The 20,976-nt window shown below is 42.4% G+C and overlaps 1 protein-coding gene across 2 annotated transcripts; it reads left to right on the top strand.

Moving 5' to 3' along the window:
• Nucleotides 1-159: 159 nt before the first annotated feature.
• On the top strand, nucleotides 160-16,422 carry CUNH5orf22 (chromosome unknown C5orf22 homolog). 2 transcript variants are annotated; one of them, XM_041632247.1, is made up of 9 exons: nucleotides 160-323; nucleotides 1,119-1,264; nucleotides 3,854-4,003; nucleotides 7,915-8,341; nucleotides 10,162-10,224; nucleotides 10,583-10,704; nucleotides 12,190-12,256; nucleotides 14,667-14,806; nucleotides 15,864-16,422. In XM_041632247.1, exons 1-9 carry the CDS (start codon nucleotides 186-188, stop codon nucleotides 15,994-15,996), a joined length of 1,386 nt encoding a protein of 461 aa, XP_041488181.1. In that variant the 5' UTR covers nucleotides 160-185; the 3' UTR covers nucleotides 15,997-16,422. The 2 variants fall into 2 exon arrangements, with proteins under 2 accessions (XP_041488181.1, XP_041488182.1); XM_041632248.1 differs by lacking the exon at nucleotides 160-323 and adding an exon at nucleotides 343-1,029.
• Nucleotides 16,423-20,976: the final 4,554 nt, after the last annotated feature.

Here is a 20,976-nt window from a genome sequence, read left to right as displayed (position 1 = left end):
AGCGCATCTCAGCACCTTTTGCGCCGTGATTGGCGGGTCAGCGAGAGTGACGGACATCCAGACCAATAGACACTGCGTATAACTCTCACTCCCGCCCCTCCACCTTGACGTCCTCCAATCCGGAAGCGCAACCGGGTGAGCGCGCGTTTCCGCCGCGAAAGGGCATCGGTGCGCGCGGCTTGGAGATGCCCGGCTCCACTCCGGGTGCCTCGGGGTCACGGCGGCCAGAGTCGCGCGGAGACATGAGTGACACTGGAGGGGACTGCACGCGCCTCAGGAGCTACCCCCGGCTCCCTGTGTGGGTGGTGGAAGATCACCAGGAGGTGAGCGGGGCGGGCGGCAGAAGCCCCCGAGCCCTGACAGGAGGGATTCGAACCCCAGCAGTCTGCAGAGCCCTGGCCAGCATCTGACGCTGGCTGCCTCCTGTCTCCCGCCGACGATGAGAGCTGACCCCTCAGCTGTGAAATGGGCACCATAATCGTAGATCCTGTTATCGGGCTGTTACTGAGGTCATAAGTCTTCAGCGTTTCTGAACGTTTTATAGCAGTGCTGTAGTAACGTGGATTCCTTACGTAGACTTCTAGTAGACTAGAGGTCCGTGAGTCTAGGAGATTTATTTAAAGGACTTATGGGGGAGGAGGTCTCTGAATATAAAACAAGAGGGGTTAAGAGTGAAGCTCAGTGTTACTGCTTTTGACGTTGACCTTGGGTTCAACCCCTCCCCCTAATGGAGGAAGAGGACTTACTGATGGAAAAAGATAAAGGAGGAAAAGAAAGTTGATTTCTGAGACACAGTCAACTTTGGGTTGGTCTGTGTTTTCCAGTTTAGTAGTAAACCTGGACACATAGCAGGGTGTAAGAGTGGCCTAGGGCCATCATCCTAAAGGAACAGAAAATGCCCTAAAACCTTCAGAGTACCTAGAACACAGAGTGGCTGAGCAGTTGGGTGATAAAGACGGAGATTTTTGTCAGCACCATCTACAAGAGATTTTATATTTTCCCACTTTTGAACACCTTGATGCACTTCAGGTTTGTGCAGTTATTTTTTTTTTTTATTTAGAGACCGTCTACATTTGACAATATGTCATTCTTAGTGTGTGTGTGTGTCTCTGTTACAGGTTCTGCCTTTCATATACCGGGCCATAGGTTCGAAGCATCTTCCTGCCAGTAACATAAGCTTTTTACATTTTGACTCCCATCCGGACCTCCTTATCCCTGTGAATATGCCAGCGGACACTGTGTTTGATAAGGAAGCACTCTTTGGGTAACACAATGCTTTTAATCATATTTCATGTGTTTGAAATATAACATGTAGCCAGATAAAACAGCAGGCTTGGTTATACTCATGTATTTGTTTTTTGTTTTTGTGTGTTTATTTATTTACTTGTTTGCCTTTTTTATTTTGTTCAAAACAAGTTTTCGACAAACTAAAAGAGCCAAAATAGAGACCAGGCGTGGTGACTGATACCTGTGATCCCAGCCCTTAGAGCACAGAGACAGGAGAATTACTGTTTGAAGACAGCCAGGGCTACATTGAAGCCTCTTTATGGTTAAGTGTCCATTGTCAGTTCGGCAGCATTTAGAATTATCTGTAAAGTGGACTACAGGACTTGGCTGTGGGTGATTATATTGGGTGGATTACTAATACTAACAGTGGGTAGACCCACCTACGGTGAGTAGTACCCTTGCCAGCTGGGGTCCTGGTCTGTATCAGTGGAGAGAGGGACATGAACAGTACCTTGAATTCATCTCTGGTTCCTGATTATGGATGCTTCAAACTTGCCACCTTGACTTTGTTGCCAAAACCCATTACTTTGGTCAAAGTATTTTATGGTGGCCACAGGAGAAGAAACTAAGAGGAGCTTGCACTATCTCCCTCCCTCCCTCCCCCCCCCCTCTCTCTCTCTCTCTGTGTGTGTGTGTGTGTGTGTGTGTGTGTGTGTGTGTGTGTGTGTGTGTGTGGTGATTTCAGTTTCCTGTCATTATATCCATAAAACTACTTGTCCCTGCCTTCGTAACTTGAAAAACAGTCATGAATGTTGTGGAAACAAACAGCAAGAGGTCATTCCAATAAAACTTTACAAAAAGAAACAAATTATAAGAGACAGCCAAGCCAGCATTTGACGGCCTCTAATTTAGAGTTTAGAATGTTAGAGGAGACTTGTGATATCATCTTCCTCTCTTTCCGCTCTTAAAGCCTGGTGGTGGGGTACAAGAAAATGTGACTTCTGAAACAGTCTCATAAGCATTCAATGCTATATCTTCAATTTGCCTGTCCTTTCTACGATTGTGTCCTTCCTTCTTCTCCGTGAACTTATTTTCAGGTCACAAATCCTGTTGACTTTCAGTTTTGTAAAATCACAAGCGCGGGGCTGGAGAGACGGCTTGGCACATAAGAGCAGACAAAGGACAGAAGTGTGCTTCCCAGCACCTACACTGGGAGGCTCACAACCATTTTGTGGCTGCTCTACAGGACCCAGCTCCATCTTCTGGCCTCTGCAGGCACCTGCACTCATGTGCATGCACACACATAATTAAAAAGTCAAATAAATCTTGAAAAATACAGTCATAGGAATAGAAATAAAATTCATAATTCGTATTCCATCCTTCAGAGATATATGTCTTCAAATAATGGTTTCTCTTCTATAACAGAGTTCCCTGAAATCCTCTCATTATCTCATATGTAAAAACATACTTTCGGTCACCTATAGATCTTGTAGTTGACTTTTTCCAGAACTCCAATAGGCACTAACCCCAAGGAAATGCAGTAGTCCCACCGTTCCCTTGATGTGTTCCACAGCTTAGAAATTAGTCATAAAATAACAAACTTTTTAGTATTCTCATTTTGCTTTTTTTTTTTTTTGGAGGCTAGGGTTTCAGCTTGTTATATAGCCAAGGCCTCCCTTGCACCCCTCAGTGGTGCAAGGACTGCATATACACACCACCATACCTGAGTGTCTGCTTTCTTTTAAACTCTTAGAAAATTAAGCCTTGAAAACAATTTGAATTATAGTTGTGTGTATTTACTTTAAAATTAAAAATAAAGTTTTCAGATGTCATTGTAAAATATCAAATCATTATGTCTGCATAAATGAGTTATTTTTGTAAAAAAAATACATTTTGAAACTATCACATGGAATGTAAATGTTTTTAAGATCTAGTTTTTGCCCCTGTAAACGACACCTGGGTTCTCTGTTTCTTCATTCAGTCTGTTGCTGTGTGTTGTTTTGGTTGAAGTATATGATGAAAGTTCTTACCCTCATATAGATGTGATTGGAAAATGAGATAGTGTTTTCATTACTTACTCAGATAAGTGATGTTGTGACTGTTCTTTGATCTTCCACCAAAACTCCACAGACTTCTGAGAGCTCAGCTGGAATGTAAAATCCAACAATCCAGCCTCGTGTCTAAATAACCACAGTTAATTGAGCTTTCAAAAAAAAATTGATTTGATTCACAATTCAGTCCCAGGTGCTTTTCCTTGAAGCAACCATTGTACTTCACAGCCTAGAGGAGGAGTCCTGCTGTTTTCCTCTTATTTCTACACAGAATATTTTAGAATTACTAGTTAGGAGCAAGAATTAGTAAAACCAAGAACGTTCTCCAGCAAAACTAACTTTTGGACATGGTAGATTGCTAATTATGAAATCCAGAGGGACTGTTAATTGACCTTGTATGGTACATAGGATCCCAGTCCACCGGCAGGCTTGTGCAAATGTTTGCTCAGCGCAAGGGAAATCGCATCTCCGTGAAAACAGTTTTAACCTCAGGGGCCATACTCTGGAGACATACTGTCTTCAAATGTTTGGGGAAAAGCATTCACTAATAATTTTAATGTTTCTGTTTTTTCCAGAGAACTAAGTATTGAAAACTGGATTATGCCCGCAGTTTACGCCGGCCATTTTTCTCATATAATATGGCTTCATCCCACATGGGCTCAGCAAATCAGAGAGGGCAAACACCACTTCGTAGTAGGCAAAGACATTTCTACCACCACAATCAGGTAATTTCTTCATTTTTGGTAAGAACTGAATGCTTGTTCCTTTGAATTCTTGTAATAACTTCCGAAATGCCTCCTTGCAGAGCCGTGTCTAGGCCCAGCTGCTCCAAAAAGTCTTTGAATCACCAGAAACAGATTTTTAATTCTCTTGATCTCCTTCATGTACTCTTTGTATTTGTTACTAGTTAATTCATTTTGTTTTATGACGTTCTCTGGAATTCGGGTTCCATTGCTGGCTAACTTCATCAAGTCTTTACACTACCTTATAGATTTATACAATCAATGGTGTCTTTTGTTCCCTGCTTCTTCTGATGCAACTGTAGTGTGCTGAGTTTAACTTTTAGATTTAAGCCAGACAAGGTGAGTGGCACATATCTATAATCACAGCCCTTGGGAGGCTGAGGCTGGAGGATGCTCAAATTTGAAATCAGCCTGAAGCTAAGAGCAAGACCTTGTTTCAAAATGCAAAATAAGGACTGGAGGTGTAGCTCAGTGGTAGACCACTTACCCAACATGCCTACAGTCCCGAGTTCAATTCCCAGCACAGAGAAAACATAAAATTTACCTGGGAGTTGTGGCACACACCTGTAATCCCAGCCCTCTGGAGGCAGAGACAGAAAGGTCTGGGGTTCAAGGTCATCCTCAGCCTCCTAGTGAGTCTGAGGCCCGCTGATAATTCAGTGTCTGAATAAGCAGATTTTAGGTTTTAAATGTATTGTTATGGTTTTTGGGATTCAGGCTAAGTTAAACTACTATGCCCTCTGATTTGATCTATATGTGTCTCAGGGTTTTATATGTGATTCTGAACCAATATCCTCCAACTTGTGTTGCTACAATGTCTGTCTTTAGCAGTAGCAGTCCAGTTCTAAATTCTCTTGGGAGAGGAAGAACTTTTAAACCAATGTACACATAACTTTATAGGCCCTGAGTGATAGTAAAAATTGTGACCCTAATTCTTTTTCTGTTTTGATGACAATGTTACCTTTGGTGTTACATGCTTTTATCATTAATATGAGTAGCATCATCTTGATTTATGAAAATTGTGCTATAGTTTCTCTGTAGCTTTGGAGCCTCTACTGGAACTAGCTCTTGTAGACCAGGCTGGCCTCAAACTCATGGAGATGCCACCACTGCCCAGTTTACTATACAATTTTTAAAAAGTGATTAGTACTCAACATATACCAAATATTGTACATAATATTGATCTACATAAAAAAGTGAATTTAGTATGTTGAATGGGCCTAATAGAACAAATCATTTTGTTTAGGCTGACAGATATTTGTTGTTATTGTTCACAACAGCCCATCTTTGGTCTCCCAAATGCTGGGGATAAAGGTGTGAGCCACTGTGCCAGCTTGATGTGGAGATATATGTATGAGAGACAGGTTCTCACTTATGTTGCCTTGAAAAGCCTAGCACGCTCTGGAGACCAGGCTGGCCTTGAACAAACAGAGAAGTGCCTTCCCAGTGCCGGGATTTAAGGGGTGTACCACCACACCAGGCATGGTCTTGGTTTCCTGAGACAGGGTCCTATTCTGGCACAGAGCATCATAGACATTTTCAGAAACTCAATATATAATTTCAGCTTTGGGAATATTGTGCTTAGCTCATGACTTAGTCCAGCAAGTGAAAATGTGTGAACAGCCAATTTCAATTGTGTGTAGGCATGAATCTCCGTTTATTTATTTGCAGAAATAGAAGCAAAGTGAAATTTGCTTATTAAGAATATGAGGAGCCGGGCGGTGGTGGCGCACGCCTTTAATCCCAGCACTCGGGAGGCAGAGGCAGGCGGATCTCTGTGAGTTCGAGACCAGCCTGGTCTACAAGAGCTAGTGCCAGGACAGGCTCCAAAGCTACAGAGAAACCCTGTCTCGAAAAACTAAAAAAAAAAAAAAAAAAAAAAAAAAAAAAAAAAAAAAAAAAAAAGAATATGAGGCTTTGTAGACAGCTAAGTTGGTAAAGTGCTTTACAGTATAAGCATGAGGACCTGCGTTTGATCCCAGAGCCTGTATGAAAAGCTAGGCCTGGCACCACATACTTCTAATGCCAGTCCTGAGGAGGCAGCGTCAGGCAGATCTGTATGACTTCCAGCTCCAGACCAGAAAGACTGAAGGGATGCCACCCCGGATTGGCTAGGTTCCACAAACATATACTGGCATGCATACCACACACAGACTAGAAATTTAGGTTAGGGTTACAGTGTTTGTTTTCATTAGGGTGTTACAGTTTTTAATAAACTTGCATTCTATTTTATGTCATTGATCTGTTTTAAAATTGTCTTCTTTTTAATTTACAGCTATAGGGGCTGGGGATAGAGCCTCGGTTGGTAGGGTGTGTGGTTAGTGTGCTGGAAGCCCCAGACTCAGTCCCAGAACATTATGAGCCCATGCCAAAATGCCAGCACTCAATGGAGACAGGAGAATCGGTACTTTAAGGCCAGTCTAGGCTATGTGAGACCGTGTTACAAGTCACTTTAAAGCTACATATATATATATATATATATATATATATATTTAAGTGTGGACAGGTGGGGGATAAATGTATTCTTTTTATTTAGTAGAATATGCCTCTGAAGCATGTATTGAATATAGTCTTCTAAGTACTCACAGAGACATAATATAGCCAAAAAGCCAAGAATATACTGATATTTTTAGAGTCAGAAATATTACCTACATATTCCTATTGTCCTAGATTCTTGAAAGGCTGAGGCAAGATCACTTGAGCCCTGGAGTTTGGTCCCACAATGAGCACCTTAGTCACACTCTGTCTCTTTAAAAAGGAAAGGAAAGCAAAAATAAAGTCGGAGATGGAAAGATGGCTCAAAAGATAAGAGCACTTATTGCTTTATAAAATCATTGGAGTTGGGATCTCAGCACCCGTGTCAAGAAGCTCACAAACACCTGTGTCTCCAGCTCCATGGGAGCCAGCGAGCCCCGGTTGACCCCATGACACCTGCTCACTTAATACATACATACATACATACATACATACAGAGAGAAAGAGAGAGAGTGCGCACACTATAAATCTTTAAAACAGAAATCTAGGACTCATGAAATTGCTTTTCATATTAAAATATTGTGTTTATATACTTTAAATGAAGCTATAAAATATATCAGAAAGACCTGTATTTAGAGAAATTTTTCTTATAATTTTTTCTTAAATAAAAAACTTACATTTTTTAAGTGTGTGTGTATCTGTCTGTCTGTCTGCATTTGCCAAAGGAGGCTAGAAAGGGGGTTGGCTACCTTAGAGCTAGGGTTCCAAGAGGTTGTGAGCCATCTCTTATAGATGCTAGGAAATGAATTCTGGTCCTCTGAAAGGGCGGCAAGTGCTCTTAACTTATCCACTCTCCTTCCCTTTGTTTTCTTATTTGAGTAACAATTTCCTTCTGATATTGTTGCTTACCTCACACACACAAAACCTGGGTAACAACTCTCCAGTTCAGAAAAACTAGATTTTTCTGTCCTTTCTTTCTTTTCCTTTCCTTTTCTTTTCTTTTGTGTGTGGGCCCATACTTGCAGCAGCCTGCCTTGCCTTCACAAGCTCTGAGATTACAGACATGGATCACCGCACCTGTCTCCTTCTAGCTTCATGTTCCATGATCTCTGGAGTCGACATAACTTCCCACCTTCGTGCTCATGGCTGGTCAGCGGGATGGGAGAGCACTGTTGCACACATCTGTTTTCCTATCACAGTCACTGACCAGAACCTCCGAGGTGGTCACATCTAGCTGCAAGGTGGACTATAAAAATGCAGTCTACGTCGGGCAGTGGTGTGCCCGCTGAGAACATGGAGAAAGCCGTTTCTACTGAAGACAAAGCACAAGTGTTGTCGGGGGTGCCTTATTTCTGCAGCGTCATAGTCATGTCTGCTCTTTGCTCATTCCTTGAAATATTCTTTTCCCTTTGCTCCAGGGTTACCAGTACAGATTATTACTTCCTAAGTGATGGTCTCTTTGTACCTGAAGACCAGCTGGAAAACCAAAAACCATTGCAGTTGGATGTGATCATGGTAGAACCTTACAAACTCTGTAACAATCAGGATGACAGTGACTCCGTGTCTTCTGCAAAGAGGCCCAAGCTGGCACTGGGCGGTAGAGAGAGCACTTCCTCTGCTAATGGGGACCCTTGCTCAGAAGGACTGTCAGGGGATGCAGGGACCCCAAGAAGTGACCATGCTTGCCAAGAGACATCATGCTCATGTTCTGGAGGCCAGCAGTACCAGAGCCCAGCCAGCACTGGGAACATTCTGGAAATGCTGAAGGATGGAGATGCGTTTGTTTTAGATATTGACTTGGATTTTTTTTCTGTCAAAAATCCCTTCAAAGAAATGTTCACTCAGGTAAATGTGGTCTTTTGGAAGCATAGACCTTGACAATTGCATGGCATTTCTCTGTATTACAGGTAGCAAGCTTTCTGCAAACATCTGGATAATTATCTCCGGCTTACAGGTCATGTTTTCTGCCACATATTCTTCTGTTCTTTCCCAGTCTTTTAAAATTATATATAAGGGGGCTGGAGAGATGGCTCAGTGGTTAAGAGCACTGACTGCTCTTCCAGAGGACCCGGGTTCAATTCCCAGCACCCACATGGCAGCTCACAACTGTCTGAAGATCAGTTCCAGGGGATCTGACACTTCACACCAATGCACATAAAATAAAGTTAAATAAACCATAAAAATATTAAAAAAATAAATAAATAAATAAAATTATATATAAGCTTATCGTCAATCCTAATTAAAAATTCCAAAATCAGCTGGGTAATGGTGGTACTTGCCTTTAATCCCAGCACTTAGGAGGCAGAGGCAGGCAGATCTCTGTGAGTTCAATGCCAGCCTGGTCTACTGAGAGAGTTCCAGGACATGTTCCAAAGCTACAAAGAAAACCTGTCTGGAAAAAAAAAAATTCCAAAATCTAAAATACTGTAAAATCCAAAACTTTCTACACACCATGATGAAATGCATCCATAAAGTCCCCAGGTAGAACTTCTGCTTCAAAGCACCCATCTCAGGTAAAGATATCCACCTACATTATACTTTGTAATTTAGTAGCTATATTCGTATTTTTTATTACATGAACTTTTTTATTTTGGGTGACAGTGGTTCATGCCACAGCACACATGTGGAAGTCAGAGGACAACTCTCCAAAGCCAATTTTAAAATCATCAGGCTTGGTGGCAGGCACCTCTACCCTCTGAGCCATCTCTCTGGCCCAGCCGTATTTTTCGTATGAACAGAGATAACAAGTCAAAGCATAGTGGTACATGCTTGTAAGACCAGTACTTGGAAAATAGATACAGAAGATCATGAGTTCAAATCCAGCCTGGGCTATGTGGAACCTTATTGCAGAAAAAAAAATGATAATAGGTAATTCCAGTTTGTTCCATCTGTGTCCATCACTAGCTGTATCATCCTGGGAAAGATACTTGCCTTTCTGGCACTGTAAACAATCACCACAGCCTACGAAGTGAGTACCTCAGTAGTAGCACACTTACCTAGCTTGCTCAGGGTGTGCACCCCCTCCCCCTGTGCTGCAAAATCAGTACTTATATAATAAATGAGCCCCAGCTCATAGTATTGTTAAGATCAGCGAAGTACTGAAGACGTGCTACAGTGTTGTGCCTAGTACATTTTAGCTCCTATCTACCCCTGGGCCAGATGCAGCCACTTATAAATGGAGCTGTCTAGTTAGGTTTTTAAGGGGTCTACTCCTTTTATTTAACTTACAAAACCTAGCTGTGTTAGGCATCTTTCTCTTAACTCGGGTTCTGTATGTCAGCATTCCTTCTGTACACCAGAGGTCTCTGTTGCCAGGGAAGTAGCTGCGTGGTACACGTGGGGCATCTTCTGTCATCATCACTGCAGACGTGTGTCTCCCACGAACAGCTACAGTCTTTAGAGCTTGGGATATATCCATTCTGATAATGGTATAGTGTTAGACACAATTTTATGATCTGTTACCCTATTCGATAATTTTTATACTATATTCTGTCCAGCTGGATAAACCTGTCCTGGAAAATTAGATCTGCTTTGGAAATCTAAAGTATACAGTGTGCTTGATTCTCCCAGACAAACATTGAGATGCTATCTCAGATATTTTCTTATTTATCACTGGCATATTGTTGGAAACTCCTAACCTTGGGGGGTTTTGTTTTGTCTTACAGGATGAATACAAAATTCTACAGGAACTTTACCAGTTTAAAAAGCCTGATAGTAATCTTACTGAGGTAAACCCTACACTTTATCTACCACTAACTACTATCTTACTTTCGTTTTTTGGTTGTTTATTTTAAAAGAGTTTGTATAGTTCTAGCCGGCCTCCAATTCAGCCCCCTGAGTGCTGGGGTTGTGAATGTGAACCTCCTTGCCTGACTCTAATAATATCTTGTAGCTTATTTAAATGTTCTCAGCTCTCTGGGTTCTCTGTGTGCATATAGATATTCACACATACATGTGTATTTTTTTGATAAGTGCCTCAGTACACAGAAAATCTTTTTAGCTAAGTGAACTGGTATTTTCATAATTAGTATTTTACTTGTTTTTTAAAGGAATAACTGTAATCTCAGTTTTTCAATGTTCTTAAAGGAAGATTTGGTAGATATTGTTGACACTCGAACTCACCAATTAGAAGACTTAGAAGCAATTTTTGCTGATTTGTGTGATGGTGATGGTGAAGAAACTGTACAGAGATGGGCTTCAAACCCTGGGTAAGACCTCCTAAACATTTTCTTCCTCAAATCCTGAATTGTCCTTTCTAGCTACATTCCAAGTTTGTTGAATGGGTTGCTCTTTAAATTAGACTCAAGTTTTAGGGAGATGGCTTACTCAAGAAAGTGCTTGCCACATCGCCATGAGGTTCCGAGTTCAGATCCTGAGCATCTATTTAAAAAGCCAGGCTTGATAGTAATAGGGAGGCAGTAGCTCACTGGCCAACAAGCCTAACTGAATTGATAAGCATCTGAGTCAGTGAAAGATTCTGTCTCAAAACTAACTAAAGACGCCGTCCCGTGTTGACTACTGCCTTATTGAGTATTATTGACGTGCTCTCTGTCAAAGGATTTGGGGGTGGAGACAGGAAGATAGGAGTTGAAGGTTGTCAGCTGCATATTGAGTTACAAGCTAACCTGGGCTTTGGGAAATAAAAGTTACTTTTCTAAAATACAGTAATAATAGTAGTAACTACAAGTTTTGTTAACAAGATGACCGGGTGAGATGGTATATACCTTGAATCCCTGCACTCAGGAGGTAGAGGCAAGAGGATCTCCTTGAGTTCCAGGCCAGCCATGGCTACATAGTGAGACCCTGTTTCAAATTAAAGAAGATGGTATTGAACAACTTTATCTTTATTTCTCAACCATCATTTGAAGCATGTATCCATGGTGAAGCTCTACTTTTTAATCATTAATGTTTTTTGTATAATGCTGAGGGCTAAACCTGGAGCCTTGTACATGCTAGCTAGGCAAGCACTGAGGTGTTTTTGTTTTGGGTTTTTTTGGTTTTTTGTTTTTTGTTTTTTGTTTTTTTTTTTTTTTGTAGCTTTGGATCCTGTCCCGGAACTAGCTCTGTAGACCAGGCTGGCCTTGAACTCACAGAGGTCCGTCTGCTTCTGCCTCCCGAGTGCTGGGATTAAAGGCGTGTGCCACCACCGCCCTGCGCACTGAGTTATATACTCCTGTCCTGGTTAGGGTTACTATTGCTATGATGAAACACCTTGGCCACAGCAACTTGGGGAGGACAGGATTTATTCAGCCTATTCTTCCACATCACAATTCTTTACCAAAGGAAGTGAGGAACTCAAGCAGGGTAGCTCCTAAGGGCAGGAGCTGATGCAGAGGCCACGGAGAAGCTGCTTACTGGCTTGGTCCTCGTGACTTGCTCAGCCTGCTTTCTTATAGAACCCAGTACCACCAGCTGGGGGATGGAACTACCCACAATGGGCTGGGCCTCTCCCATTGATCACTAATTAAGAAAATTCTCTACAGGCTTGCCTACAGCCTGATCTTGGGCAATTTTTTCTGTTGAAGTTGACTCCTCTCAGATGACTTTAGCTTGTGTCAAGTTGACATAAAACTATCCAGCATAGCTCCTAACCCCAAAGCATGATTTTTAAAAAAAATATCTAGTATGCCATTTGTTGCTAAGGCTAGTCAAGGTTATTGTGGTGTTTAATGACTGGGGTGGCTTTCTTCCAGAATGGAATCACTAGTTCCACTTGTACAGAGTTTGAAAAAACGGATGGAAGTACCAGACTATGAAATGGTAAATATTTTATATCACTGTAAAATTGATACAAGTAATTTTCTGGGTGGAATTTTTGTTAAAGTAGCTAAGTCTGTTCATGTTACTTATTTATATTAAAGAGTGATAAAATACATACTTTTCAGAAAAAAAAATTTAAAAATAGTTTTCCAGGGGGGGTTGAAGAGATAGCTCAGCAGTTAAGAACACTGACTGTTGTTCCAGAGAACCTGGGTTCAATTCCCAGCACCCACATGGCAGCTCACAGCTGTCTGTGACTCCAGTTCCAGGGGGCATAACTTCCATAACAAAACACCAATGCACATAAAATAAAAATAGATAAAATTACAAAAAGATTTTTACCTTGAAAAAGATTCTTATTTTCTCTAAGAAGCAAAGGTACTATGAATCTTTTATTCATTTTTTTTTTTAAACTATGGCTTGCAACAGGATCTCATGCAGCTGCCTGGCCGGTAACCTCCTAAACTAACCCTAACCCCTAGCCCTTAACCCCAACCCTAACCTCCTGCCTCCATCTCACAGTTCTGGTATTTCAGGCACACACCACCCAGCTGTTACTACTTCTCTGGGGTTTTTGAGCTTTTACTGTGCTTGTCAATAGTCCAGTCTCACCTCACTATCCATAATTTAGTCTGTAGTTTCTAATTTCATCACTTTGTTGATTTTTTTTTTCTTTTGTCAGACAAGGTTTCACTGTGTGATCCTGGCTGACCCAGAATTTGCTATGTAGACCAGGCTGGCCTCAAACATCTTGTGAAAAGTGCTGGGGATGAAGGGGTGTGCTAGCACGCCTGGCATCTGTTCTTACTGAAGCTCTTTTCCTTTCTCTGAAAATTCACTCGGTCATAAAACCAAAAGAGAAAGAAGACAAATGTGTCTGGTGTGTTTTAAATGTTAATTCTTTGCCACTTGTCAATAGTGACCTGAGTGGGGAGACAAAGACATAGTGCTTGAAGCTTTCTAAGTCATGTGACTTACAGTCCTCACGGCTCTGACTCCATGTCCTTACAGACCTTAAAACATTCTAATGCATGCTAGGTGGTGATGCATGCCCTTAATCCCAGCACTCAGGAGGCAGAGGCGGGTGAATCTCCATGATTTTGAGGCCAGCCTGGTCTATAAGAGCTAGTGCCAGGACAGGCTCCAAAGCTCCAGAGAAACACGCTCTCATAAACACAAATCAAAAACAAATTCATATCCCTTATCATCCTTAAAACGTTCTGACTGCATATCATCTTATAGACCTTAAAACACGTATTTTCTTTTTGACCCGATATTTGAGAAAACTAAAAACTTTAAAAGTTGAAGTGAATCCAGGAAGGGCTTCTCTATTGTTTCCACACTCTGGCAGTGCGGCTCTAATAGCAAGTTCCAGCCTAGCCTGGGCTATATGCTTCTTTCAAAGTTACTCTGGGCCTAATAGCAACACAATCAGGTGCATTTCTCAGATTGTTAAAATGCCACAGCTGAGATTCCATCCCCTTACCTCTGAGTCTGCTGCTCTGTGTCATCAGTCAGAGGAGTTTTAATGTTTTCTTTTGTTGTGGAATGCTGCCATACCTCTTTATTCGAGATGGCGTTTACTAACTTAATCGTCACTTATCAAATAGATAGGTGAATAGCAACAAAAGAGTATAATGGTTAATGCTTGCTAAGCCAAAGCGTGCTCTTTTCTGAAAATGGCATTTGTTAAAAATAACACATCAGAGCTGGAGAGATGACTCAGCAGTTAACAGCACAGGCTGCTCTTTCAGAGGACTCGGGTTCAGTTGCTAGCACCCACATGACCACTGAGAATCATCTGTCACTGCAGTTCAGAGGATCTGATGCCCTCCTGTGGCCCCTGTAGGCACTGCATACGTGTGGTGCACATACATACGTGCAAGTAAAACACCTGTACACATAGAAAAAGAATGATGGATGCAGGATACTTGGGGCTTGAAAGTGTTGATATACCAAATGTGTGTTCAGATAAGTGTGCCTGAAGCATTCCTTGATTCTTCGTGCGCGCTGTCTCTCTCTCATCACAGTGCACGTGTAGTGGTCAGACTATAGAATTGGTTCTCTCCTGCTCTTGTGTGGGTTCTTGAGATTGAACTGCGGTACAGCTTTTTGCGGCGAGCAATTTTACTGATGAGCCATCACGCTGTCACCGTCAACTTTTATTTTTGAGAAAAGATCTCTCTGAATGTGAAGCTCCTTAGTTCAGCTTGGCTCACTGGCCAATAAGCTTTAAGGATCTGCCTGTCTCCTCACTGCCCACTCTCTCAAGAACCTCCCAAAATCATTAAAGTGTCATTTAGAGTCTTTGTTTCCAGCACTGGGCTTGAAGCCAGTGCTTGTGTTTGCTAGGCTACACTCTACAGTGAGCTGTATACCCAGCTCATGGTGCCATTTTAATTTCTTTCAGGTTCACCAGGCTGGGCTAACCTGTGATTATTCAGAACTCCCTCATCACATCAGCACAGAAGAAGAAATTGAGTGCCTTATTCAGTCTGTGTATTATCTACTGAAAAATCTTCCAAAGCCTACTCTTGTGACAATTGCAAGGTATGTGTGACTGGCTGAATAACAGTCCATCACAGATGGCCATGTCCTACCCTCTGGAACCCATAGCTGTGTTGCCCCTGCACAGCAGAGGGGACTTTGCAATGTGATGAATGCTAGGGTTTTGAAATGATTTATCCTAAATTACCTGAGTGGAACCAGTGTTGTCACAAAACTAGTAAAAGAAGTCTGAAATAGCATAGTCAGAGAAGGAGCTAATGTTTGGAAGGGGCCATACTGCCAGCTTTGAAGATGGAGAGTAGGTCTTCTATTCTCAGCAAAGAATGCAGGCAGCATCTAGACTAGTAAAGGTGAGAGGAAGAGCAGAGCTCTCCTCAAGCTATATTCTGTGAGTATGGACACACGCTCACAGAAGAGATGGCTAAGCAGTTAAGAGCATTTGCTGTTCTTGCAGAGAACCTGAGTTCTGTCCCAGCCCCCAAAATCAGGTAGTTCACAACCACAGCTCCAATTCTAGGGTATCTGATGCCGTATTCAGCACCCTGTGATGCGCACATACATGGGTGCACACTCACACAACACAAACACACAAAAATAAAATTTTAAGGAAAAAACGTTCCCTTACCCTGAAACAACACTGTGTCACCTATTCGGGGCTTGTGAGCATTAAAGAGCATGTAGGTCATGATCTGGAGTGATGGCTCTGTGGGTAAAGTGCGTGCCACTTAGTACAAGGGCCGGAGTTCAGCCACGGTAGCACATGCTTGTCATACACACTTGAGAGGCAAAGGCAGGAAGGCCATGGGAAGCTTGACCACCCTGGTCTACATAACCAGTTCAAGGCCATCCAGGTCTGCCTAGCAACATCCTGTCTCAAAGCAAAAGTACAGAAAGTTGGTCATTGTACCTGTCCTACAGAATAGCTTTTGAAAAATAATGATAAAGAACAATTCTTGAAAAGCACCTAAGGTAGGTAAACATCCTCCAGGTCTCGGGAACCCGTGTGTCGCCTCAGTGACCGCAGCACACACGGCTGTCCCTCCACACAGAATGACTCTGTCATACTCACAGGTCCTTCCTCTTTCTCTCTCGGCTGCAGGTCAAGTCTGGATGATTACTGTCCTCCTGAACAGGTTGACAGCATTCAGGAAAAGGTCCTCAGTGTGCTGAGCTCACTCTACGGGACCCTGGACACTCACCTGGTATATTCAGAGGAGTCTCCTCCATGTTGAAGCTCACAGAGCACTAGGCTCCTGTGCAGTTGGTACAGCAGCAGGGCTTTTGTTTGTGAGTCTTCCAGAGGACACTTTCATTTTTTGGCTTTTTGAGACAGGGTGTCTGAGTAGCCTTGACTGTCCTGGAACTTACTCGGTAGACCACACTGGCCTCAAACTCACAGAGATCCGCCCATCTCTGCCTCCCAGTGCTGGGATTAAAGGCATGTGCCACCACCACCCAGCCAGAGTACACTTTTTATGTTAACTTTCAGTTGAAATCAGTCAGATATTTTGAATCTCAAGCAAACATCAGTTGTTGAATACGGCAATTGAGGTAGAGGTAGGAGATGTTTGTTGGTTTGGTTTTATTGGGTTTTTTTTTTTTTTCTGGTTTTTCGAGACAGGGTTTCTCTGTGGCTTTGGAGCCTGTCCTGGAACTAGCTCTTGTAGACTAGGCTGGTCTCGAACTCACAGAGATCCGCCTGCCTCTGCCTCCCAAGTGCTGGGATTAAAGGCATGCGCCACCACCGCCCGGCTTTGGTTTTATTGTTTTTACATCGAATCTGTAAACCCCAGTTGATGGGGACTCTTGGCTATCTTTCTTGCTTTCCATGTTGTCTTTGATTTCATGAGAGATTTTTTTCTCTTCCCCAAACAGAGCTTTGGATTAGATGAGATTTATTTATTTATTCATTCAGCTGGTGCTTATTTAGCACTCTCCTCTGCCCGACATTGCTAAAGGCAAAATGCCCTGCCCTCCTGGGGGACACGGGAGCAGCAATGATGGGCTCTGGACAGTCTCAGGGAAAGAGAACAGATGCGTCTCCGGCATGCAGTCAGTGCTCAGGCACCCTGGCCTGAAGTAACAGTCTCAAAAACAATGCCAAAAGATCCTTGCCTGTCCATGAAGATACTGTGCTAAGGCAGCCTGTCTAAGGACATTGGAATTGTGCCCTCGCTTTTGCTAATGTTCTCCAGCATTGTTTTTATGCCAGAGGTCTGGTTGAGTAAACAAATTTTCCCTTTCTGTTGTTACTTGTAGGTTTTTTGGTGTTTTGTTGTTGTTTGGTTGTTTGGTTTTGGTTATTTGAGACAGGGTTTCTCTGTGTAGCCTTGGCTGTCCTGGAACTCACTCTGTAGACCAGGCTAGCCTCGAATTTGGAGAACTACCTGCCTCTGCCTCCTGAATGCTGGGATTAAAAGAATGCACCACCACTGCCTGGCTGCTTATACTTTTTGATAATTGGACAGACTTCTGGGGAGTTTTCCTTCAGGTTGTCATTGTGGCCTCAGCTGGCATTTAGTGGCAGTTAGTCACCAGATGTCACTTTATTGGCAGTCAGGGTCAAGGGGCTAGAAAGTCACTAAGCACTTTTTGCTCTTGTAGAGAACTGGAGTTTAGTTCCTAGCACCCATATGACACAATGTCTTATAACCCCACAGCTAGAGGCCAACACTCCTGTGGCCTCACAGCACCAGACACTTATGTACTAACCACATACAAACACTTAAATAAAAATAATCTTAAAAATCAAGATGAACAAATTTTTCTGATAAACCAACCTTTTAAGGAAAAAGTAGGAAAACTCCATCTTTGTGACCTGACAAATATCCAAGGCCATAGCTGCCTTCCACCAACCTCCTCGTGTGTCTGAGCTCGCCTCCCATAGGTGAGCACGGAGCAAGACAAGAAGTGAAGATCGTTTATTGCTTGAGACAACCAGGAGAGCACTGGGGACCTTTTCCAGAGTAATCTCTCCCCAAATAAGGAAAGGAAGGAAATTGTGTTGGGGAGACTTGTACAAGTTTTTCCTAGAAAGACCTATCACTGCATAGAGAATATTTTTCTGCTGTATGCATTTGGAGATCATGCTTTATGTATTTATAAGCCAAGTTTGCCCTCGTGACCCAGAAGATTAGTAGGCTCTTCTGACTGGATTAAACTCGTGGGGAGGGGGAGATGTGCTTTAAGGAATGTAGCGTCTCCCCCCTGCCCTGCCTCTGCAGACAACAGTGTTTAGAGTGCTCGCTGACCGCGGGAGTTATTTCCTCAGTTAACCTTCTTACCTTCTTCCTGCATTTGGCTTCGCTTTTGTTCTCTAGTCAGTCTCTTTTCCTTTAAAGGGTTTGATGACGGTAAAGAAAACAGAAAGCGTCCATCGTTCACCTGAACATAGCAGTTGCTCCCGTTTCTCAGCCCTCATCTGCACATGCGCCCGTAGAGTTGTGTGACCAAAATCAGTTACTTGGCTGCAGCTAGTACTCCAGGACACGTGACCATTGTCGCGCGGTAGATGGAAGCATATTCTGTTTGTGTGTGTGAGTGTGTGTGTGTGTGTGTGTGTGTGTGTGTGTGTGTTTGTTTGTTTTGGGGTTTTTGAGACAGGGTTTCTCTGTAACTTTGCCTCAATGTATGCCCACACGCCAGAGGGCGCCAGATCTCAGTACAGATGGTTGTGAGCCACCATGTGGTGGCTGGGAATTGAACTCAGTACCTCTGGAAGAGCAGCCAGTGCTCTTAACCGCTGAGCCATTTCTCCAGCCCTATATTCCATTCATTTTTATAGTGACCATATTTTCCTCTGGTGAATTCTCTTGTCATTATAAAATTTTGTAATTTTTTTATATATTTTGAAAATTTTCTGTTAAAGTTCTGTAAATAGGCATTTTTTTAATGTATAAATCTTTCTGTGTTGAATGAAATTAAATGCTATGTTTGTCAATTTTAAGGCTTCTAGGTCAAACTATATCACTACCTGTTCTCGATGTCAGTCTGCTAGTTTCATTGGTTTTTACCTGTTTTATTTTGATTTATTGTTGTTATTGTTGTTGTTGGGAGAGTTGTTTCTATTTATTATGAGTCCCGTAAACATCATTTTTTTAATTTGGGTCAGATAAAAGTGATACACACCTGTAATCTCAATGTCCAAGCTGATGCAGGAAGATTCCAATGACTTCAAGCCCAGCCCAGGCTACATAGACTTATCTCAAAAAGAGAACAAGAAGTCTATTTCCTTTATTGGCATTCTGGTGTTTAAGGTGTTCCCCTCCCCAACCCCCCTCCCCACACACACACACACAGCCCTGTGCTCAGTCCTACTTGTTGAATGAAGCCCAATTAGTAAAGGCAGGAAGCTGTTTAACTAAGATTTCTTCATTTGTATTCCAAATACTGGTGACGGAATAGATAACACAAATAGCCGTGAAGTGAGGCTCTGCACCCACTGAGCCCTCTCTCCAGCCCCTGAATCCTGAGTTTCGAAGCAATGTTCTCAAGACGTTCTGTGAATAATGATTCTTAGCGTCAGAGAGTTTTATTCCAAAAGAGAGGTTTTCACCATTACGAAAGAAGTTAATAGAGGTTTAAACAGTTATTAATAATTTAGAACTTTTCTATTATGATCAGTATAAGCATCTATTGACAAACATTTTTTTAAATTTTTTTATTATTATTTTAGTGTTTTTTGTATATAGATGTTTTGCCTGTATGTGTGGGGGCCAGAAGAGGGCATAAAATCCTTGGAACTGGAGTTACCAGCAGTTATGAGCTCCCATTTGGTTCTGGGAATCAAACCTTGGTTCTATGGAAGAGTAACCGGTGCTCTTAACTGCTAAGCCTTATTTTAATTTTTATTTAAAAAGTTTTTTTTCATACAGTGTAACTCTTCCCACATCCTCCCTACCCACTCCATGTCCTTTAAAAATAAATAAATAAATAGTATGGAGTTCCTTCTGTATAGGCTAACTGCTCCTGAGGGGACTTGCCCTAGAATGTGGTTGACATACCTGTAACACACCACTGGAAAAAACTGGTTTCCCCTTTCCCAGAAAATATCAATTGTAAATTTGTAAATACTAGCTTCTTGGTTACTGGTGACCACTTCCTCTTGGCAGTGCTGGGATTCTGTCTGATGTCAGCCTTTGCAGGTCCTGTTCAGGCTGCCCCAGTCTCTGGTTCACATGTGTATCCGCCTTCTTACGTCTGGAAGATGCTGTATCCTTGGAGTCATCCTCTGGCTCCTACAGTCTTTCGGCCTCTTCTTCCACGTAGATCTCTGAGTCGGAGGGGAGAGATTAGATGAAGATATTCCATTTAGGGCTGAGTGCTCCAAAGTCTTTAACTCTGCACATCACCCAGTTGTGGGTCTCTGTGTTAATCACCATCTACTGCAAGAAGAGGCTTCTCTGATGCAGTTGAGCAATGCTGTGATCTATGTGTATAGCAGCATGTCATTGGAAGTCATTTTAGTGCTGTGCTCCTTTAGCAGAAGAGTAGTAGGTCTTCCCCTAGGCCTAGTATTTAATCCCAGGTATTTTGCCCCTCCAGTGGTGTCAGATATGTCTTCCATCTCATGGAGTGATTCTTAAATCCAGTCAGAAGTGATTGGCTACACCCATAACCTTTGTGGCCACTATTGCATCAGTATATCTTGCAAGCAGGTCTTTGTTGTCTGATGATTATTTTCTCCTCCAGCATGCAAAGCACATTCTAACCTATGAACACTAGTCAGCAGGTATGAAGCTTTTAGTGACCAGGTTGGTTTCTCTGTGTTTGACAACATAAGAAGTTGTGTCTTCAGCAACAGGGCCTTACATTCATTTCTGGACAAGAGTCAATAGCCTGTGATGTTTAGGGAATGTCTATGGAACCCCTTTGTCCAGCCTGCTAACATTTTTGACCTTGTACTTACATAGTCATAGATAGTTGGTCTTTTGTGATCTGTCCTCTTATGAATAAGATCTGATGAGAACTGTGTTCCAAATGCTGGGTAAGCATAACCTACAAATATCATAGCTTGAATTTTTGCCTAAAATTTTTTTTTGTTTGTTTGTTTGTTTGTTTGTTTGTTTTTTTTTTTTTGGTTTTTCGAGACAGGGTTTCTCTGTGGCTTTGGAGCCTGTCCTGGAACTAGCTCTGTAGACCAGGCTGGTCTCGAACTCACAGAGATCCGACTGCCTCTGCCTCCCGAGTGCTGGGCTAAAGGCGTGCGCCAC

The sequence above is a fragment of the Microtus oregoni genome, unplaced genomic scaffold (genome assembly GCF_018167655.1).
Source record: "Microtus oregoni isolate MIOR12 unplaced genomic scaffold, Mior012 000040F_ref0000088, whole genome shotgun sequence".
Taxonomy (NCBI): Eukaryota; Metazoa; Chordata; class Mammalia; order Rodentia; family Cricetidae; genus Microtus; species Microtus oregoni.
Note: the sequence above shows the minus strand (reverse complement) of the source record. Positions and strands in the feature narration are given on the sequence as shown.

Bases quoted from the DNA above. Each gene is read 5' to 3' on its own strand.
- CUNH5orf22 (XM_041632247.1), top strand. From the start codon at position 186: ATGCCCGGCTCCACTCCGGGTGCCTCGGGGTCACGGCGGCCAGAGTCG. The intron at 1,265-3,853 runs GTAACACAATGC...TGTTTTTTCCAG, and splicing joins GATAAGGAAGCACTCTTTGG to AGAACTAAGTATTGAAAACT. The intron at 10,225-10,582 runs GTAAACCCTACA...ATGTTCTTAAAG, and splicing joins CTGATAGTAATCTTACTGAG to GAAGATTTGGTAGATATTGT.